Raw genomic sequence first — 20577 nt, forward strand, 5'->3', positions numbered from 1 at the left:
CCATGAGATTGTGAAGATGATTCTGTACAAGTACAAAAAGGGCCTCTTTCTTCGTCATGGCTGCATGTTATTTCACTGTGTGAAATTCTCATAACTGATTGAACCAGTCGTGGACATTTAGGTTGTTTCCAGTCTTTTGCCATTGCAGACATGCTGCAGTTAATAGCCTTGAACTTCTATTATTTTGCTCATGGGCCAAATCCTAGAAGTGGATTTTTTGGATCAAAGAGTCTGACAGTGGCTATGTAACTGAAAGTGGGGTCCGGCTGCTTGCTGCGCAAAAGCCAATAAAGGGGCAAGGTTGGTGCAAAGGAAAGTTTGCTTTATTTTGGATGCTGGCAACCAGTGGGGAGGGTGGACTCCTGTCCAAAGGGCGACTCCCCCCCACTGACAATCAGTGGGCAAGAGCTTTTATAGATGGAGGGAGGGGGCTACATGCAGAAACAGCACAGTCAGCTCTGACAGTCATGTTGAAATTGGTCCTGTGGTGGTCTGATCAGTGTCATCTTGATTGTTTTAAGTACAGTTAGTCTTTAGTTCCAGGGTTGATTTTTTCCCATTTCTTGGAGGCCAGTTCTTGGAGTTGTGGGAGCTTATGTCATGGCTACAGTCCGGTCATCATGTAGTTAACTTCTTCCACCTGGTGCGGGTTTCAGTATCTACAAGACAGCTCACGGGAGATGGCTCAGAATATTATCTATAGCCCTTGAGAAGGAACTAAGGGTCCTTAACTATGCTTAATGACTAAACTATTATTATTTAGTCTTGCTGGACTGTTTTCCTTTGTTTCTGCATTTTCTCACTTCTCTGATTAAACGCATTCTTTTTTTAAAAATTTATTTATTTATTTAATTTTTTATTTATTTTTAGCTGTGTTGGGTCTTTGCTGCTGCGCCGCGGGCTTTTCTCTAGTTGTGGCTCGCGGGCACTAGAGCGCAGGCTCAGTAGTTGTGGCTCATGGGCTTAGTTGCTCCGCGGCACGTGGGATCTTCCCGGACCAGGGCTCGAACCCGTGTCCCCTGCATTGGCAGGCGGATTCTTAACCACTGCGCCACCAGGGAAGCCCTAAACTTATTGTTTGGCTAAAGTTTTCCCACAGACAAAAGGCAGGCTGAGGACACGGAGGGGCAAAGACCATAGGGTCCTGCTCCATTTCAGCTACAGAGGTGGTGCTCATTTACCCACAGCCTCACCAACACTGTGTGTTAACATTTGCTTTGAATTTCACCATTTGATGGGTGACAAGTGGTATCTCAGTATAGTTTGGTTTTACATTTCTCTTACTTTAAAAAAATTGGGGTAAAAATCCACATATGAATGAATAGTTATATCTTAGCCGTTTTCAGTCACAAAGTTCAGCAATGTTAAGTATATTCACATTGCTATGCAACCTAAAATCACAATATTTAGTGATGCCAAACTAGTGCCAGGCCTAGCATGCGGCAGCCTTTGCTCCCCAGTAGTGGGGGAGACAGAAATGGAAACAGACATGACAAACCAGAGCTACCAGAGCTGAGACAGAACTGGAAGCTGGGGGCTGGGCTGGGGGTGGGGAGATGTTCCAGTAAGTCTCTTAGGAAGAGGGGGTCCAGGATGACCCCTGAAGAAAGGAAGGATCTTCCAGGCTGAGGAACTTGTATGAGCAAAAGTCCACAGGTCTGAGAGATCCAGGTGTGTTCTGGGAACCGCAAGTAATGTTCCTGAGAGCCAGCAAGATGAGCACGGGGGATGAGATTAGAGAAGTCAGGGTCTTGGGCTGAAGGGCCTTGAAGGTCACTGTGAGGACTTTGTCACTGGGGGCTGGCAAGTTTTGGACAAAGGAGAGCCAAGATCAAAGGCTGGAGTTAGACTGACAGGCAGGTGGCAGGGCTCAGGTGAGAGACAGCAGAGAGGGGAGGAAGGCCTGCAGGGCTCTGAGCCATTCAGAGAGAAACCCCACGCTCCACTCCACCTGAGGGACAACTGGAGATGGGAGGGTGAGGGAAGGCGGATTCCCAAAGGAGATGCCATCCCAGAGAGGGGGACTTGGACCCTCGGGGGCTGGGTTGGGTCACAGGAGAGAAGCCTGAACAGCTAAAGGAAGGAGGCGTGGGGGGAAGCCACAGCCTCAGACCTCAGACTGTCAGGTTTCCCAGCCAGGGTCCGAGACCCCGAGATTGCAAACCAGGGACCGCAGGCGGATCAGACCCCCTTCCCCAGCCCGTTCCTGGGTCACTGCGGATCTCTAAGCCCCGCCCCCACAGGCCCCGCCCCTACGGAAATTTGGTAGGGGAGGGCCAGACACCCTCCCCTCCTCCTCCAAGCGCTCTCTGCGGGGGAGGGGCATAAGGACGCGCGAGGTGGGGGGCGGGGGGGGGGGAGGAGCCGGCGTCGCCATGGCAACTAGGCCGGTGGTCTGCCCTGGAGACCCGGGAGGGGAGCTAAGAGAGAGGGGCGGAGGGAGGCTCCGCCGGCTCGGCGCGGGGGCGGCGCGGGGGCCCGGGTCTCCGGGGAGGAGTTGGGGAAACACCGGGCAGTTCTCACTGTGGGTTCCTGGCGGCGCAGGGAGCCCGTGTGTTGGCGAGCGTGTGTATGCGAAGTTCTCCGGGGTGAGTGTGTCAGCGCGTGTCTGGGTTTGTGCATGACTGTGGTGTGCGCACGTGGGCGCAGGCGTGTGCGCGGGAGTGCCCCTGCAAGATGCGTGTGCCAGCCTGCCCGTGAATGTGTGTGCACCCGTGTGCGCTCCTAAGTGTGCCCGGGCGGGCGCCGGCGGGAGAGTCCCGCCCCCTCCCCAGCCTCCGTCCGCCCCTCCCCGCCCCGCGCCGCCTGCGCCGGCTGCATCCTCGCCTCCACCTCGCTCACCCCCCTCCTCCCCGCACTTTCTCCTGCTCTCCCTCCCTCTCGGCTCAGACTGCCGGACTCAGCGCTCTTCTCGCCGGCCGCCCTGGGAATCGCCGGCTGCCACCGCCCAGCTCGCACCCGCTGGCCCCCCAGTGCTTGGGCACCTGTTGGAGGCGCAGAGACAGGTGCAGGGGGCTGGGCTACCGGGGGCGAGAGGGTGAGGGTGAGTGTGTGTTAGCCTGTGTGTGCCCCTGGGGGTGTTTAGCTCTCCGGAGGCTGTAATTTCTGGCTCCTCTGGAGAGCCAATTTCAGGAGGAGGCATCTGAGGCAGGGGTCCTCACCTTGGGTGGCAGTGGATGGGGGCCCAGGCAGGCGGGCAGATCCTGGGGCTGAACGAACGGACAGTGGGAAGTGAAAACCTAAGAGGTGGGTGACCCCCAGACCAGACAAGCGCCTGGTGCAGAAGGATAGTCAGAGCCTCAGAGAGACAGAGGAGGGGGCCTATGGGGAAGCTTCAGGGGTAGGCATGGCCCAGGGCAGACAGAAGCCCAGAATGAGGGGCTGGAGCTGGGAAGAGGACAGAGGGACAATCTAGAGGAAAGTGGGCAAGGCTGAGGTGGAGCCAGGACCTATCTGGGGGGAGTGGGCTGGCAGCCCAGCCCCCTGGAGCACAGCTTGGGGTCTGGAGGGCCCAGGCCTTCTGCCTGCCCGTCAGCGGGCACAGGCTGCCCTCTCCCTCAGCACCTAGGAAGGGAGGCCAGTGAGGGCCCACAGACCCCGGCGGGTGCCGCCTGGCCCTCAGCCAGCAGACGGGTAGGTTTGAGAAGTCAGCCCCGGGCTCAGGCTCTCTCGAACCTCCCTCCCCCAGCCAGGGGTGCTGCATGAGGGGCCGGAGGGGCGATCGCATGACCATCAACATCCAGGAGCACATGGCCATCAACGTGTGCCCGGGGCCCATCCGGCCCATCCGCCAGATCTCTGACTACTTCCCCCGCCGGGGACCAGGACCTGAAGGGGGTGGCGGGGGCTTCGGAGAGGCCCCTGCTCATCTGGGCCCCCTGGCCCTGGCACCCCCTGCAGCCCTCCTTGGGGCCACCACGCCCGAGGATGGAGCTGAGGTGGACAGCTATGACTCGGATGATACCAGTGAGTCTGCGGGCTTGAAGGGCCCAGGGTGCTAATGGGGGCCTCCAGGCTTGTGGGAAGGGGATGCGGCCCTGCTGGGGGTGGGGAGGTGGCGGGCACCACCACCACAGCTGCAGTCAGAGTGGAGATTACAGCTTCAGCTAGGCTCAATATTCAATATTTCTGCTGAGACACTCAACCACCCACAGAGCACCAGTTGCAGCTCAGCCAGGGACCCAGACGTGCACACACTCACAGGCTGACAAGCACAGACACGTACAAACCTTCAGAGCTGGCACACGTAGCAGGCCTGCCACCCGTCTCTCACACACACCTGTCTTTACTCACGGACTCAGGTTACCTCTTCCCTCTTCTCCAGCTGCCCTGGGCACGCTGGAGTTTGACCTTCTCTACGACCAGGCTTCCTGCACTCTGCACTGTAGTATCCTCAGGGCCAAGGTGGGTACTCCCTGCCTCCCGAGAGCCCTGGCCCTGTTTGTCTCCTACCCTGAGATGGGTGCGCTTCCATCCTCCCTCCCCTTCCCCAGGCCTGACTCCTGCTCCTCTCCCAGCACCCATCTTGGCTCTCCAGCCCCCAAGGGTCCACACTGCAGAGAGAGGGAGGGAGGGTGGGCAGGCTGGGAGCTCACATCCCTCTTCCCTCCCCTCCTCCCCAGGGCCTCAAGCCCATGGATTTCAATGGCCTGGCCGACCCCTACGTCAAGCTGCACCTGCTGCCTGGAGCCTGCAAGGTAACGGCCTCCCCCTCCCCTTGCCCCCCAGCCTGACCCAGCTTGTGGGTCTGCCCCCAACCTTCGTCTGCCTCCAGCCTCTGTGGGTCTGGGGGACATGTACTGTGAACACTTCGTCCCCACACCTAAGGCCAATAAGCTAAAAACTAAGACTCAGAGGAACACGCTGAATCCCGTGTGGAATGAGGACCTGATGTACAGCGGAATCACAGATGATGACATCACCCACAAGGTGCTCAGGTGAGGGGTCCGTCCTCCCGGTTACCAACGAGTCCAGCTCAGCACCTCCTTGGGGACAGCTGTCATTGGAACCTTCTTTGGTTGGTCGACCCACCTCCCATTAAGCCCTCAGATGCTCTAGAACCATCAGTGGCTCCCTATCCCCTTCAGGATTCCCCTGCCTGGATTCCTGCCCTCCAAATAGCTCCTACTGCTCCTCCAACAGAGGACCGCCCTCTTGCGACTGGTCGGGTTCCTATCTCCTGACCTTTGCCTGTCGTGTCTCTTCCTGCTTCCTCTCTCTGCCGGCCTAAATCCCACTCATCATTTGAGGCTCTGCCTCCTCCTGCAATCTTTCCCTGGTCACTGAGACCCCTTCTCAGAGCCCCTGACTTAAGTCAGACCTATGCAGCAGAGGTCTGCCCATTCTGCTGCCCGTGTCTCCCTAACATCTCTAAGGAGTGAAGTCTCAAACGACAGAAATGGGAATGAGGCTTAGGGAGGTTAAGTGACTTGCTCAAGGTCATGCGGTTGCTAGGTGGCGGAGCTGGGAATTGAACACCTCTACATGACACAGCTGCTCAAGAGTGTCACAGCAGAAGGCAGGGAAAGGGGCTGCAGACCAAGACGGATGGAAGTAAAAGCAATAATCTCTTAATTGCTGGGCTCATGAGTCTCTCCCAGGCTGGCTCCCTGCTCCACACAGGAAAGGACAGGGGCTCTAGGGGGAGGTATGCGCTCCTGGTCCAACTGCTCAAGGCTCCTTCAGGCCCTTCTAGCTCTTACGTCCTGGACCCGTGACCCACATCCACCAGTGCACACCCTGTGCATGTTCAGTTGGATCCTGTCCCCAGGCCCCCCTGAATGGAGGCAGTATGTGTGTGTGTGTGTGTGTGTGTGTGTGTGTGTGTGTGTGTGTGTGTGTGTGTGTGTGTGTGTGTGTGAGGTAGCGTTCCCAAGATTTGTGAGGGCTTCCTCAAGGAGCTGAGCAGGTCCTGATGGGCCAGGGACAGCCTGGGCAGCTGGAAAGGGAGGGGCAGAGGAAGAGGGCAAATCAAAGCATCCTCCCCCAGCTCCAGGCCTGGTGCTCCCCACACAGCCCTGAGACAGCCCATTTTACAAGTGAGGTGTAGAGTATTTAGGGCAGAGCTGGGACCAGCCTCGAGTATTCAGAGTTCAGTCGGAGGACCTTTCTCCCACACTGGAGTGGGGCTCAGGGACCCCAGGGGGCCTTGACCCTGCAGTTCCCCACCAGGATCTCCGTCTGTGACGAAGACAAGCTGAGCCACAACGAGTTCATCGGGGAGATCCGTGTACCCCTCCGCCGCCTCAAGCCTTCACAGAAGAAGCATTTTAACATCTGCCTTGAGCGCCAGGTCCCGGTCTGTGCCAGGCTGCGGGGTACCACGGGAAGGGGGCCCTGGGGAGATCAGGTTTCCAGAACTTTCTCTTTGCCCCCTCAGCTGGCTTCACCCTCTTCCATGTCTGTGGCGCTGAGGGGCATCTCCTGGTACCTGAAGGAGGTGAGCCACCCACAGGGACCGCATCTGGGCGGGAGGTGGTGAGGGTGGCGGCTGACGCCCGCGTCTGCCGGCAGCTGGAGCAGGTGGAGCAGGGGCCTGGGCTGCTGGAAGAGCGCGGGCGCATCCTGCTGAGCCTCAGCTATAGTTCTCGGCGCCGCGGGCTGCTGGTGGGCATCGTGCGCTGCGCCCACCTGGCTGCCATGGACGTCAACGGCTACTCCGACCCCTACGTCAAGACGTGAGCCCTCCCTAGGGACTTGCCACCAGCCCCATCCTCTTCTGGGCCTGGCCTGTCCCTGACTGACCTGCTCCCCCACCCCATCCCTCCTCCCCCTCGGCAGGTACCTGAGGCCGGACGTGGATAAGAAATCTAAGCACAAAACATGTGTGAAGAAGAAGACTCTAAACCCGGAATTTAATGAGGTAAATGGGGCAGAGGCCAGAAATCGAGCGGGGCTGGGGCTGGGAGTGGGGGCAGCGCCTCATGGAAGGTGTGGCTTGCCCCGTCCCAGGAGTTCTTCTACGAAATGGAGCTCTCCACTCTGGCCAGCAAGACTCTGGAAGTCACAGTCTGGGACTATGACATTGGCAAATCCAACGACTTCATCGGTGAGGGAGGAGCCCGCTGGGTGGTGCTGATGGAGGGCAGCCCGGCAGAGAGCCCGGCCCTGACCTTACCTGCCTCTACTGCTCCCAGGTGGCGTGGCCCTGGGGCCGGGCGCCCGGAGAGAGGCCCGGAAGCACTGGAGCGACTGTCTGCAGCAGCCGGACGCAGCCCTGGAGCGCTGGCACACCTTGACCAGCCAGTTGCCCCCGGCAGCTGGAGCCCTGCCCTCAGCCTGAGCAGGACAGCGGCCACCCAGCACAGGGCCCTCAGGGCCGGGCCCAGTCGGCAGCCTTCGCACGAGTGTGTTGCACGTTTACACGGGGTGGAGGCCCCACCCTGCACTACTTGTCTTGTTTTGTGAGAGTCTCCGTGGGTCTGTCTTCTTGTGAGGGACTGTGGAGATCTATATTCACATATGCAAACTTCCTCCTGCCTGACTCACCACAACAGACAAATATGCAAACCACCCATCCAGAGCACACCTGCAGGGGGATCCCGCAGTGCCCCTGCCCCAAGGCCCGGGCTGCTGCTCCTCTCTCCTGCCTCTCCAGGCTGCCCGTCCCCCTCCCCTCCAGGAAGGAGGTCGGATTAGGGGGGGTTTGGAGGAGGAGGTTTCCAAAAAAGAAAATGACACACGAAAAAAGAGCCACTCCTTTAATACAGAATCTTCATTAAAAAAACACCACCACCGAGCCCTGTACAGCTGCCCTTTTAAGCGGGGGGCCACCGCAGGGTCTCTGCCTCTCTGAGAGGTGGCAGATGCTCCCGGCCACTCATTTAAATAACTGTCCCCTGGACTGGGCTGGGATGTGAAGGCAGGGCCCCTGCCCTCCCTGGAGAGGGCCCACCTTCCGGGGGACATTTCATGCATGTTTACGCCTTTTCTGATTGTGTCAGTGGCCACAGCATGGCAACCGGGCGTCAGTAAACGTCTCTGCGGAAGCTGGGGGCTCATGTGTGCTGACACAGAGGGCGCTGGGCAGGGGGTCGGGCAGGGGGGTTCACTCTGGGATGTCGATCACCAGGTCATCATCCCCGTCCAGGGCGTCGTCCCCGCTGCCCGCGTCGCTGAACATCTGCCGAGGGACGGCGCTCAGGATCGTAGGGGGAGGCATCTTGGGCGGGGGCAGTGGGGCCAGGGCTGCCCCCACGCCGGCCCCAGAACCCCGGCCTGGGAAGGTCAGCGGCCCTCCCACGGGGCAGTCGGGGGGTCCTACCGCCATCTGCAGCAGGGGGGAGAAACACAAGGAGGGCCTATCAGGGAGGCACAGGGACCTCCAGGAGGCGGGCACTGCCCCTTAAGACAGTTCCAGAGGATGGGGAAGGGGGCAAAGGCTCATTCAAGGGGTAGTGGACACAGCCAGGCCAGCCACAGCTGGAATCAGGGAGCCTGCCCCACCTCAGCCCTGCAGAGTCTCACACCAGCAAGTGCGTGGGGGTGAGGGGTGGTGATGGAAGTGCTGATGAGGGTGGCGGTGGAGGGAGTCCCACGGGAAACCAGGAGGGAAAGACTGGGCCCTGCCCTTGCCAGTAAGGCACTGTGGCTGCCCCTGGGATAGCAGCCAGAGCCAGAGCCAGAGCCAGCCTGGAGTGCCTGCCTGCCCGCCTCTGGGCACCTCCAATACCACCTGCCACCACTGGCCTCCTCTCCCTCCTCCTCCTGAGGGGCTCACTGGTTCAGTGGAGGGTGTCAAAGGTCTTCACCCCCTGCCGTGTGAGGCTTCTGCCTCTTGTATCTGGGAGGGGCCCCTCTTTGGGATCCCCACAGCCACTGGCCTAGGCCAGGCCCTCCTCTCAGCTCACCTGGGCTACGGGACCAGCCTCCTAACTGGACTCCCTGCCTTCAGCCTCTCCCAGATCCAGCTCCTCCTCCGCACTGCAGCCAGAGTAAGCTCTCTAAAACACAAACCTGAGCGTGTCACTCCTCTACTCGAGGGCCTCCGGCTCCTCGTTGCCCTCAGGACAGGCAGTGCCTGAGAATAGGCCAGTCCTTCCAACTGGACTGTCCTTTTCTATTTGTCAAAGGTCCTGCTTTGTGCTCTGAGGCTGGGAAGTAGCCTCTGTCCTGCCCAACCCTCCAGCCCCACCCCTGCCAGGTCCTTCTGAATCCTTCCCAGAGCTCTGTGGGCCTCCTGCTTTGCCTGTGGGCACAAACTGAGCACTTACTATGTGCCAGGTGACTTCCATTAATGATCTCTCACCACTCCGACCACCCTGGAAGGGAGGAGAGGTCATCAGCCAGAGGAGGGAATGGAGGCTTGGAAATGGGAGGTTTGAAGGCATAGGCCTGCCAGGTCCCCACCAGGCAGTGTCCAGTCTGGCCCCGGGGTAGGGGGATGGCAGTGGTCTTCACAGTGGCCCTTCTGATTGCCTTAACACATTCGGGCCCCTGTGGCCTACTCTCTGCTTCTCAAGGCGGCCCCCTCACCGCCGCTGTTCCTAGCGTGGCATGGAGGGCCAGAGTGGGTTTGTACCTCAGGGGACCGGGGTCTGCCAGGACGGATGACAGACAGGAGGCCCAGCTCTGAACAGCGCCCTTGCACCCAGTACCAGGCACTCATGTGCACACACGGGAGCAGATGCGCATGCACGACTGAAAAGGCCGGCAGCATGACTGTCCCCCTCCTCTGGCCACCACCTCTTGATTACCTACCCGAGGCCCCATGTCCTACCCCTGCTTGGACTGACTTCATGGCCTCCTCAGCGGGACCCACGGCAGCGAATGCTTATCTGTGGCTTACTAGGGACAAGGCACTGGGCTAAGTGTTTTCTCTCTCTTAACTCATTTTATCCTCACAACGACCCCACCGAACAGAGGAGCAAGCGGAGGCTCCGAGAGTTCAATGACGCGCAAGTCGCACGGCGAGTGCGTGGAGGAAACCCAGCTAAAACGGGCGAGGCCCAGGCTCCTGACTGACCTGCTTCAGTCTTCACAGCGTCCCCTCCCCTCTCCTCACACCACCACACCCAGAAACTTCAGGGACCCCCACTCTCCTCACGGGACACCCAGCCTTCTATGACCTGACCCACCCTATCTTTCTTTCCTACGCTGTTTGCTCTCACCCCTCCGGCTCCAGCCCAAACACCACTTCTGCCGCGTCCCCGCCTTCCTTCCACAACTGCTTCAGCCTGAATATCCAAATCTCACCCTGGGCTCAGATGTCACCTGTTCTTTGAGGCCGTCCCTGATTTATCCCCTCCCCCATGCACCGCCACTGGTTTGGGCCCTTTTCCCCTGCCTGCCCCGAACGTAGCTCCCCGACACGCCTCTGCGCTAGGAGCCAGCACTTCAGAGCCCTGAACTGCCAAGCGCACACCACGCCACGCCTCCACCCGCTGCTCCAGGTTTCTCTGGCCCGTGCCTTCTCCACCAGTCCGCCCGGCCCAGGAAGCAAAACCCCTGCCAAGTAGCAGGAAGCAGGAGCTGAGCAGCATCGTCACCCGTTATCTACTCATTTTCCAGGTTCAAGGACCAAGGTCACGTGGGAGGAAGTGGCAGAGCTGGGGTTCGAACTCCAGAACCCACACTCCTAACCACCACAAGCAGGGCTCCTGTTTCACTTCTGGCTCCAGAGTCTCGAGTCTACGGTTCACCCAACTTGAGAGCTGCCAGCCCGGCCCCTATTTCACTTTGACTCAGAGCTGGAAGGGCACTGTGCCTTCTGTGTCCTCATCTGTCCCGGGGCTCGGTGCAGAGACCTCTTCTCCTCGCCATCCACCTCCCTGCCCGTGACTTCCAAATATGCCCCCTGTGCGGCCCAGGCTCACGTTACCCAGTTGTCTCGTTGACACTTCCAGACAGCATCTCAAGACGTCCAAAGCCAAACTCGCCTGCCTTCCCAAACCTGCTCCTCCCACAGTCCTCCCCGACTCAGAAAAGGGCCACTTCTTTGGCTGCTCAGGCCAAAACCCCTGGAGTCACCCTCAACGCCCCTCTCTCTCACAGCCCACACGGCTCTTCCTGGGGCTCATTCTTTGAAAGAGGCCCATCATCCACTTTTCACCCTTCCCCCCGCTGCCTGGTTGACTGCAGGCTCCTCACTGGTCTCCCCACTTCCATCCTGACCCCCCACCCACCAGCCTATTCGCTGCAGTGTCAAGCAATTTTCTTAACATGTCAATCAGATCAGACGCCCCTCTGCCCCACCTTCTCCAGTGGCTCCCGTTTCACTCACAGTACCAGCCAAACTCTTCCCAACACCTCCGAGGCCCTCCACAGCCTTGCCCCTCAGGTGCTGTTCTGACCTGCTCTCTGGTCACTCTCCCTCTCCCTCTCCTCCGACCACACTGGCCTCCTTCCTGGTCCTTGAAGAAGCCAAACACGTACCCACCCCCAGGGCCCCTGTGCTGGTTCCTCCTGAATGAAACACTTTGCAGAGAGCCAGAGGGCTTTGCTCATTTCCTTTAAGTCTCTGACCACCCTACTGTAAATATCAGCCCCATGTACTCTGGTGTTTCCCACGCTCTTTACCTGAATCCATCTTTCTACACTGTTACCTATTTATCTTGCTTGTTTCCTGCCTACCCTTCAAGAACGCGGGCTCCATGAAAGCAGGGATTTCTGTTTTGTTCGCTATTGTATCTGCAGCACCTAGAACGGTGCCTGGTACACAGTAGGTGCTCCACAACACTTGCTGATTACTCGTGGTTTGATCACTCACTTTACAGACACACAATCTGAGACTTAGAGGGTCACGGTCACATGGTTTTTAAGTGGTGCAACCTTGACTTGATTCTAGATCCCACAACTCTGCCCCTCCTTGGGGGCTGCCTGGCAATACAGAACACCTGTGAAAATGAGCCTGGCCCCCAGCCATCTTCACTCGGAGCTCCCCCAGGCTGGGCCTGCCCTGACTGGTCTCACAGGGGCCTGTGAGCCAGGACTTCTGGGACCCGCCCCTCAGCGCCTAACCCTGGGCTGGGTCTCCAGCAGCAGCCCCAAATCGGCCCTTCAAAGTTCTCGGACAGGCCCCCAGCCGTCCTGAGCCTCCCTCAGATGGCTGTCCTGCCGTTCTGGCCCCTCCCTAACGTCCCCCAAACAGGGTACCTTGAGTTTCCGGGGCAGGCGGGGCCGTTTCTCCCGCTTGGGCCTCAGGGGGCTGGGCTCGGGCAGCTGCAGGGCCAGGTAGTCAGAAGGGAATGGGGGGTAGGTGGGGGAAGCCAGCTGCAGGCGGGAGTGAGGGGATGGAGATGGGAAATGGAGTGGATGGGGTGGGGGTAGAAGGAAGAAATGCAAACAGGAGGAAGAATGGAAAAACAAGAGATGGTGATGAGTGTGGCTCCTGAGAACAGACGGGAGGGGACAGCAGCAGGACTGTGTCCTGGGGTCTCCTCTCCTCAGTCACGTCTGTCCCCCATTCCTACACCAGAGAGAAGTAGGCAGCCCCGACTCACACCCCTCCGAGGGACGCTTGCTGGCCACACCCAGACAGATGTTCTTGGTGCTGGGCTGGCTTCACCCTGAGGCCTGGACCCTCTGCCCAAATGATGCCCACCTTATTCCCAGGCATCTGACCATTTCCCACCCATGACCCCAACTCACCGAGCTCAGGTATGGGGAGGGGGCCCCAGAGGCCTGAAGGGGAAACCCTGTTGAAGGAGGCAGGGAGAGGCTGGTGGGGGAGGGGGCACCCCCCAGCGGAGGGCTTCTCTTCCTGGAGAAAGGACAGGGGAGGGGGTCAGAGGCAAGAGGCAGCCCAGGTACCCTCTCCAACCGCCCCCACCCTCCAGGGAAGAATGATGGCTTCTTCTCACCTCTTAGGGGCTGGCGTGTCCGACAACTTGGGTGTCCCCTCTGTCTCGCTGTTATCTGAAGATGCAGTGGCATCTGAGTCTGTGAGGGGGAAGGCTGGTAAGTAGTGGGTGGGAGTCTCCGTCTACCCCAGAGGGGCGTAATCTCAACTCTACGGAAGGGTTCTGGGGAATCTGAAGGGCACACAGGTGCTATTCTGGGGAGGCCCACAGCTTCCCCGGCTGCTTAAAATGTCCTTTACAACCTAATTCCTGCCTGGACTCCTCCACGGTAACATATTGTCAAGCATTTTCTACGTGCCAGGCTCTGAACAGGCGCTTGACATTCACTGCCTCTCCTTGTCTTCAGAACTATCCAAGGAGGAAAGGGAAGACATCATCTCCGCTTTTCAGATGCAGTCACGGGGGCTCAGAAAGGAAGGTGTGGGACTGGGACTTGAGCCCAGGCCTCCAACTCCTGACCATTTTATGCTATTCTCTCCTTATTCGCCTCTAAGCTGTCCAGCGCTTACCTCTGCCTCACTCCCCATATGCAGGGTCCTGGTAATTTGCCCCTCAAATCTCTCCTACCTTCACCCACTGCTCCCCATTCCAACTGTCACGAGGTCAGGTCACCACCATGTCAAAATCGCCTGCTAAGCAGTCTCACCTCACCTGCCAACCACTGTCCTCCCCAACCGCAGAACCACCTAAAACGCAAAACTGATCACATGCTTTCCAATGCCTGGAAGCATTTTAAGTGCTTCTTAATATAGCCCCAACCCACCTTTCTGGTCTCCCAACCAAACTGTATTCTTCACATCACACCAACCTATTTTCTCAAAACCAAAATTCATTCCCCAGATTTGTGTCTCTATCTAGAAGGCCCATCATTCACTTAACAGATAACCATTTACACGTAAAATACGCTATTCCCGATTTCTCTGCTCAGATAGATCCTTTAAGAAGCAGATTAAATGCCACCTCTCTGAGAAGTCTCCCAGAATCCCTCAGGCCCAGTTGATGGCTGACTCTTCCAGAACTCTCTACTCTCACTGGTCACGGCTCTCCTCACTCTGCTAGGACGTATCATATGTGGGTGTCTCCCTGACCACACTGTGGCCTTCTCCAGGAGATAAGTGGTGGCTTATGTCTCTGGCTCTTGTTTCTCAACTATATCCCACTCTGATCATAAACAAGGTGGGTTCCCTCACGCCTCCTATCCTGAAGTCCGCCTCCAAAAGGAAGTTAACTGAAAGACCTCCAGGAAGGAACATGAAGGCAATGAGAAGCTAGAATGAAAGCCAAATGTTTTGCCATGACCTACATGAGTTGGCTCCTACCTACTTCTTTGACCGCATCTACTGTCTTCCTATAACATGTAAATGAGTAAGTGTTGCATGTTCTAATAAAACATTATTTACAAAAACAAGCAATCTGCGGACTTCCCTGGTGGGGCAGTGGTTAAGAATCCGCTGGCCAATGCAGGGGACATGGGTTCGATCCCTGGTCCGGGAAGATCCCACATGCCGCGGAGCATCTAAGCCCGTGTGCCACAACTACTGAGCCCGCGCTCTAGAGCCCATAAGCCGCAACTACTGAGCCCACGAGCCGCAACTACTGAAGCCCACGCGCCTAGAGCCCGTACTCCGCAACAAGAGAAGCCACTGCAATGAGAAGCCTGCGCACCGCAACGAAGAGTAGCCCCCGCTCGCTGCAACTAGAGAAAGCCCGCGCGCGGCAAAGAAGACCCAACGCAGCCAAAAATAAATAAATTAAATAAGAAAACCAAAAACAAGCAATCTGGCTGGCTGTTTGCTGACTCTTGCTCTAGACACCATGGAGAGAGGTGATTGCGTGTGACATGGCTTATGAGAAAAACTGGGCCACAAAGGCTCACCTTAAGACTTTTTCAAATTGTGGGTATCAGCCCAATAGTGGGTCACAAATTCAACTTATTGGTTTACAACCAGCATTAAATGGGGGAAAAAAAAAAAAGCAGTCTAAAAAGTATCAGAACAAACTGCACATAGGGATCTTAACATTATTTTACTTAATTGTTTTATAAGCAAGTTAAGTACGTGGGGGTTGGTCACGATGTAAAATATATTATTGGTTGTAAACAGTGCTCAAAAAAAGTTTGAGAACAGCGCTTTATGTGCTTCAGCCCTTCTCAAAAAACCTGGTACGTTTTTACCTCAGGGAATCTGCATCTGTGACTCCCTCTGTGGGAAATCTCTCACTCATCTTCACATCTTCTTCTTATCTAGGTCCCAGCTCCAACATTACTTCCTGAAAAAAGCCTTTCTTGAATTTTTTATTAAGATGTTGCCTGCCATCTGCTTTTGTACGCTCTGTAAACTAAGAACGGCTTTTACATTTTTAAATGGTTGGGGGAAAAGAAACTCCAAAGAAAAATATTTCATGACGTGAAAGTTTTATGAAATTCAAATTTCAGTGTTCATAAACAAAGTTTTATTGAAACACAGCCATGCTCACTTATTTACACCTCACCTGTTGCTGTTTCTGCACTACAGAGGCAGGGCTGTATAGGGGCAACAGAAATTGTATGTTCTGCAAAGCCTAAAATACTTATTACTTGGCCCTTTACAGAGAAAGTTCATCAACTCCCGTTCTACTCCAATCACTACCACGTAACCCTGATTTTCTTCCTCAGATCTAAAATTCTAGTTTATTTCTTTGCTTACTTACTACCCCCAACGAGAATACAAATTCCAAGAGGCTTTATCCATCTTGGTTACCACTGTATCCCCTGTGCAAAGCTCACTGCCTGAAATACAGCAGATACTCAGTCATACTTGAGTGAAAGAATAGTGAGGAGGAGGACAAGCGACTAGGCTTAAGAACCACTGGAGGCTGTACTGGCCTCCGCGGCCTAAAGGGAGGGCCCAGGGAGCCTGCTGGAGTGCCAGGAGCATGTCCTCCACCAATTTTTCATGACCTTGCTCACCAGAAGAGTCTTCATCCACGTTCTCGTACTGCAGAAGTCGGTCTAGGAGGAAACTGAGGGAAGGGGCGGGGAGAACAAGAGTGTTTATTCCCATCTCTGCAATGTTCTCCTGGGCCCTCGTCCCTTCTAGCTGGCCTGTTGGAGCCTCCCAACAGCCCCGAGGCAGGCATCATGCATTTGTGGCCCATTCCAGGATGGGGTCCGAATGCAGATCCACAGAAGCCACATCACCCACTGGCCTCCCTCCTCCCCTCAACGTGTCTCACCTCTTGTCCCGGGACACCTTCAGCAATTTCCTCTGCGCCTTCCTCAGTTCCTCCTGGAAGCACTCGTGTTCCTGTATTACGGGCAAAGTGGGAGCTGAGCCAACGGCCGTCCGTAAATGGGGCCCGGACGCCGGCCACAGCTCACCCTACTCCCTTTACACACAGGTAAACTGAAGTCCTACGAGCACCAGGCCTCACCCCTCACCGCCTCACCACCCCGGCACTCACGTAGATGAGGAATTTGAGCTTCCGCTTCAGGTTCCGGTATTTCTTCTTGTAGTCCACTTCGCCGTCCGCCGGCCCGTTCATGACCCGCCGCGGGAGAAGCGCCCCAGCACTCGCCGGGAGCCGGGCTACCCCGAGCCGGCTCAGCCCGGCCTCTCCCACCTCCACTTCCGGAGAGTCGGCAGGGCTGTGTCCGCTGGGACTACAACTCCCGGCGTGCCCCGCGCCCAGGGATCGTAACCACACCGGCTGCCCTGCTGGGGAATACCGGGAAAGGAACTTTGCTTCCAGGGGATACGCTAAAAATGGCGCCGCGGCGACGCGATGATGTCACAAAGATGGCGGACGCTGGAGGGCACCCTTACTGATTCGAAATGTGCTTAGCGATTTGAAGCCACGGGAAGACATTCCTCCTGGGATTCCTAGTCTCCTGGCGAGGACGCCCTTTTCCTTCTGTCTTTCAAAATCACAGATGCCTAGTTGCTGCCCGTGACCACGAACGGAGGCCTCGTCGCGGGTTGATTGTTACATCCAAAGGTGTAGCCGGCTCCCAATCGGTTGCTAACGAGAATTCTCCTTCAAAAGAGATTCGTTCTAAGAAAAGGAAGGAACCGCGAGACTCTCCAACTGCCCGGGGAAGGCAAGTTTTGTCTGGCAAAGTTCTGGGTCCAAGCGGCCCGTAACGGACACTCAACGGTCCTCCACCTCACGGCGCCACGGTACTGCGCGTGCGCAAGCTCCTGTCAAACGCGTGGACGGAGGCCGAGAAGAAAAAAGGCGGGAGCCGCCGATATCAGGTGGAGCAAAATGGCTCGGGAGAATGAGATGCAGGAGTTCACCCGCAGCTTCTTCCAAGGCCGCCCGGACCTCAGGTGCACCGGAGGTTGGAGGCGGGGTTGTAAAGGGCAGGGGCGGGACGGGGACTCCGTCGTGACACGTGTTTCCGCAGCACGCTTACGCACTCCATCGTGCGGCGGAGGTTCTTGGCTCACGCTGGCCGCGACCACCTGGAACCCGAGGAGAAGCAGGCGCTGAAGCGGCTAGTGGAGAAGGAGCTGCTGAAGATGCAGGTGTGGGCCCGAGCCTGGGCCACCGCAGGCGGGGGTTGTGGCCGTGGAGGAGGGGCCTGAGAGGGGTGGGGCAGAACACAACCTTGGTACACGTGATGCTCTCTTGATGCACACACAGGTGGATGAAGCGGGTGGCAGGGAAAAGAGGCTCGACGTTGCCAAGAAAGCCAAGAGGTCTCCCATCCCCTGCCGTGACCCAGCGAGAAAAAGGTTCCGTTTCAATTCGGAGTCAGGTTAGTGCCTTCTGCATAGTTGGTTCATGCTAAAAGTATTTATTGTGCGTGTGTTATGTTCCAAGGCCTTAGGTGAGGGCGCGTGGCCCGTGAGTCAGGAGCCAGGAACAGGGTGGACTGAGAGCTGTTTCCTACTGCCCTTCCCTCCATCAGAGCAGGATTCGAGGCAACCAATCCCAAGTGGAGGGAGAAGGGACAGGAGGAACCTGTCCCAACCTTCTCTTCTCTCCACATTCCAGAGCCCAGCTCTGCAGCCTCCAGTCCAGACTGCTTCGGCCTCCCAGCAAAGAATGGGATGGCAGCAGAAGTCAGTCCAGCTGAGGATGAGAATCCAAAGCGAGCCTCAAAGAAAGCAATTGAGGAGAGCAGTGATGAGGAAGAACAGCAGAGAGACCTGACTGCAAAGATGGGATTAGAGAAGGAGGAGGTGAAGGGGAGCAGTGAGGAGGAGGAAGAGGGCTCTGCCAGAAAGAGTAAGGTCTGGAAAGAAGAAAGCAGTGAGGAAGAGGAAGATGAGGAAAAGGAAGAGAAGGAGGAGGAGGAAAAGGAGTCCAAGGGCAGGATTAGGAAGAAGGCTGGGACAAAGAACAGGCAGGCACCAGGCAAGGCCTCAGCCAGTAGGAAACAGGCCAGGGAGGAGAATGAAGACAGTGAGGAACGTGCCCAGGGGCCAAGAAAGAAGGCAGAGGGAAAGAAAGGAGCTAAAAGCCACCAGGAAAGTGAAAAGGAGAGTGAGGAGGAGACCCTAGCCAAGAAGAAAGAGAACAGAGAGGAAGCAGAGGATTGGAAACTCACAGCCCAGAGCAGTGGAGGTCAAAGGTCCTCCTCTCGGGAGGAGAGGAGCTGTAAGCAGAACAGCAGGGCAGCAAGACTGCTGGGATACCCGGGGGACAGAGAGGAACCGAAGGAAAGATCAGCAGCAGGCAGTGGGGATAGCAGTGGGGAAGATGAAGAGCCCCTAGTGCAGAGGAAGAGCAAAGACAGCACCCAGTGGAAGGGTGGGAAAAGGCAGAGTGGAAGCAGTGAGGAGGATGGGGAAGACAGCTGGAGGAAGATGACACCAACTACTGGAAAGACAGCCAACGTGGGCAGTATCAATGGTGAAGCAAGTGACTCGGAGAAGGAGGTGAGTGACAGCGAGGCAGAGGGGACCCCCAAGAAGGAGAGGAAGAACCGCTCTTCCAAGAAGAGCTCCAAGAAAGGCAGGACACGAAGCTCCTCCTCCTCTTCCACAGATGGCAGTCCAGAACATAAAGGCAGGAAGGTGAGGGTTGAAGATGGGGTGGGAGGCTACCATCAAGGAAGAGGGAGACCCTGACTGAAGCCCAAAAGGCTTGGCCTTCAGCTGCTATCTTCCCTTGCCAGGCTGGCTCTGGTCGCCCTGGTGAGGACCACCCGTCTGTGATGAGGCTAAAGCGCTACATTCGGGCCTGTGGGGCTCATCGAAACTACAAGAAGCTGCTGGGCTCCTGCCGTTCACACAAGGAACGCCTGAGTGTTCTCCGGGCAGAGCTGGAAGCCCTGGGCATGAAGGGTGAGGCTGGGCGTGCCCTGGGGGCTGCAGGAGAAGGCCTTGGCTGCTGGGGAGGAGAGGATCACGAGCTTCTTCTGCCCTAGGTAACCCTTCCTTAGAGAAGTGTCGGGTCCTGAAGGAGCAGCGGGAAGAGGCAGCTGAGGTAGCCTCCTTGGACATTACCAACATCATCAGTGGTTCAGGTGAGGGGCTTCCTTCCACTCTCCAGGAGCAGATGGGGCATGGACTTTTTCAGACAACTCATCTCCTGCTTTCTCCTCTCCTCTAGGCCGGCCACGCAGACGCACAGCCTGGAACCCTGCAGGAGAAGCAGCCCCACCGGGGGAGCTATACCGCAGGACCCTGGACTCAGAGGAAGAGTGGCCCCGCCCCCCACCCCCAGACTGGTCACATATGCGTGGCATCATCAGCAGTGATGGCGAGAGCAACTGAGCTCCCCCTGTCCCCAGGAGGGACTTCCCACTTGTAGAAAGCATATAGAGCATACCCACCCCCAACTCTGCCTGCAGAGCAGAAGCAGCTTTCTTCGGAGAAGACTCGCAGCTCCCAGGGACATAAGTTATTGGGATTCTGCTTCTCAGCTTCACATTCCCAGTTTAAAGTGTTTACAGGGATTTATTTTTAAAGACTCAAATAAAGGAGTGTTTGAATCACCTCATCAAAACTGGTCCCCCACTCTCACCCCCTGTACTTTGGTCCAGGAAGCTGAGGAGTAGCCACTGTCCCCCTTATCTGGTTCCTTTTTTTTTTTTTTTGGTTCCCTTTAATTTCCCCCAGATTCTCCAAAGAAAGTCCCAGCCTCCTGACCCTGCCATCCAGTCTGCCACCAGGCTTGATTCAAAGAGAGTGTGGCTCCTTTCTCCAGCCTGACCAGTGGACCCCTATGACCACCCTGCTTTTATTTATTTACTTAGGCCACGCTGTGTGGCATGTGGGATCTTAGTTCCCCAACCAGGGATCAAACCCATGCCCCCTGCAGTGGAAGCAGGGAGTCGTGATCACAAGACCGCCAGGGAAGTCCCTGACCACCCTGCTTTTAGTTGTCTGATAACCTAAAGCTTAGTTGGGAGGAAGATCTGAATAACTGGCCTTAAGAAGAATGTGAAGCACAAAATGAAGTCTTGGGAACAGCTGTTGTTTATGTCTTTCTTCCCTTTTCTGGAAACAGCCACTTAGTCCACGGGCCGACTCTTTCAGCCTTAAAGCGGTGGGTACAGGGTCTAAACCTGACCAATCAGAGCACCCCAGGCCTCTGGCTACAGATCAAACCAATGAAGTCACTTCAAGACTGCTGGAATTCTTGCTGTTGAGGTTGTTGGTAGGTTGTAAGGTTGGAGCTGCCAGGGGCCTGTGGGTAAGGTGAACCTTCTGAAAATCTGAAGCCAAAGCAAAGGGAAGCAGAGCTCCAGAGACTGATGACTTCCTTTGAAGCTCTGGATTCAGTCATGTCCAAAGTCAGTAAAGTCACTGAAATTTTTAGTTAGCCCAGTGAGTTCTCTTTT

At 56.6% G+C, this 20577-nt stretch overlaps 3 protein-coding genes across 7 annotated transcripts; 2 read left to right on the forward strand and 1 right to left on the reverse strand.

Annotated features, from left to right (window-relative positions):
• Window positions 1-3701: 3701 nt before the first annotated feature.
• DOC2A (double C2 domain alpha) lies at window positions 3702-7282 on the forward strand. Its single transcript, XM_068524110.1, has 10 exons — window positions 3702-3966; window positions 4325-4404; window positions 4623-4697; window positions 4828-4937; window positions 6172-6298; window positions 6380-6439; window positions 6514-6677; window positions 6781-6862; window positions 6952-7048; window positions 7137-7282. Exons 1-10 carry the CDS (start codon window positions 3702-3704, stop codon window positions 7280-7282), a joined length of 1206 nt encoding a protein of 401 aa, XP_068380211.1.
• A 403-nt stretch (window positions 7283-7685) lies between these two features.
• INO80E (INO80 complex subunit E) lies at window positions 7686-16559 on the reverse strand. 5 transcript variants are annotated; one of them, XM_068565531.1, is made up of 9 exons: window positions 16242-16559; window positions 16014-16084; window positions 15748-15800; window positions 12801-12879; window positions 12589-12700; window positions 12094-12210; window positions 9213-9260; window positions 8850-8942; window positions 8187-8269 (listed from the first exon to the last, which is right to left on the reverse strand). In XM_068565531.1, the coding sequence occupies exons 1-8, from the start codon at window positions 16320-16322 to the stop codon at window positions 8871-8873; spliced, it is 633 nt and encodes a 210-aa protein (XP_068421632.1). In that variant the 5' UTR covers window positions 16323-16559; the 3' UTR covers window positions 8187-8269; window positions 8850-8870. The 5 variants fall into 5 exon arrangements, with proteins under 5 accessions (XP_068421630.1, XP_068421631.1, XP_068421633.1 ...); XM_068565529.1 differs by lacking the exon at window positions 8850-8942 and having other exon boundaries at window positions 7686-8269; XM_068565533.1 differs by lacking the exon at window positions 9213-9260.
• A 357-nt stretch (window positions 16560-16916) lies between these two features.
• Window positions 16917-19739, forward strand: HIRIP3 (HIRA interacting protein 3). Its single transcript, XM_068565525.1, has 7 exons — window positions 16917-17110; window positions 17188-17308; window positions 17427-17541; window positions 17781-18805; window positions 18907-19075; window positions 19159-19257; window positions 19344-19739. Exons 1-7 carry the CDS (start codon window positions 17046-17048, stop codon window positions 19505-19507), a joined length of 1758 nt encoding a protein of 585 aa, XP_068421626.1. The 5' UTR covers window positions 16917-17045; the 3' UTR covers window positions 19508-19739.
• The last annotated feature ends 838 nt before the right edge of the window (window positions 19740-20577 follow it).

The sequence above is a fragment of the Eschrichtius robustus genome, chromosome 16 (genome assembly GCF_028021215.1).
Source record: "Eschrichtius robustus isolate mEscRob2 chromosome 16, mEscRob2.pri, whole genome shotgun sequence".
NCBI lineage: Eukaryota > Metazoa > Chordata > Mammalia > Artiodactyla > Eschrichtiidae > Eschrichtius > Eschrichtius robustus.

What these genes read in the sequence shown, in the direction of transcription:
- HIRIP3 (XM_068565525.1), top strand. Translation starts at nt 17,046, where the DNA reads ATGGCTCGGGAGAATGAGATGCAGGAGTTCACCCGCAGCTTCTTCCAA. An exon ending in CAAGGCCGCCCGGACCTCAG is followed by an intron (nt 17,111 to 17,187) that starts GTGCACCGGAGG and finishes GTGTTTCCGCAG; the next exon opens with CACGCTTACGCACTCCATCG. An exon ending in AGGAGCTGCTGAAGATGCAG is followed by an intron (nt 17,309 to 17,426) that starts GTGTGGGCCCGA and finishes ATGCACACACAG; the next exon opens with GTGGATGAAGCGGGTGGCAG.
- INO80E (XM_068565529.1), bottom strand. Translation starts at nt 16,322, where the DNA reads ATGAACGGGCCGGCGGACGGCGAAGTGGACTACAAGAAGAAATACCGG. An exon ending in CGTGGATGAAGACTCTTCTG is followed by an intron (nt 12,880 to 15,747) that starts GTGAGCAAGGTC and finishes TCCCCCTCACAG; the next exon opens with ACTCAGATGCCACTGCATCT. An exon ending in GACACGCCAGCCCCTAAGAG is followed by an intron (nt 12,701 to 12,800) that starts GTGAGAAGAAGC and finishes TCCTTTCTCCAG; the next exon opens with GAAGAGAAGCCCTCCGCTGG.
- DOC2A (XM_068524110.1), top strand. Translation starts at nt 3,702, where the DNA reads ATGAGGGGCCGGAGGGGCGATCGCATGACCATCAACATCCAGGAGCAC. An exon ending in GTAGTATCCTCAGGGCCAAG is followed by an intron (nt 4,405 to 4,622) that starts GTGGGTACTCCC and finishes CCTCCTCCCCAG; the next exon opens with GGCCTCAAGCCCATGGATTT. An exon ending in ATCACCCACAAGGTGCTCAG is followed by an intron (nt 4,938 to 6,171) that starts GTGAGGGGTCCG and finishes GTTCCCCACCAG; the next exon opens with GATCTCCGTCTGTGACGAAG.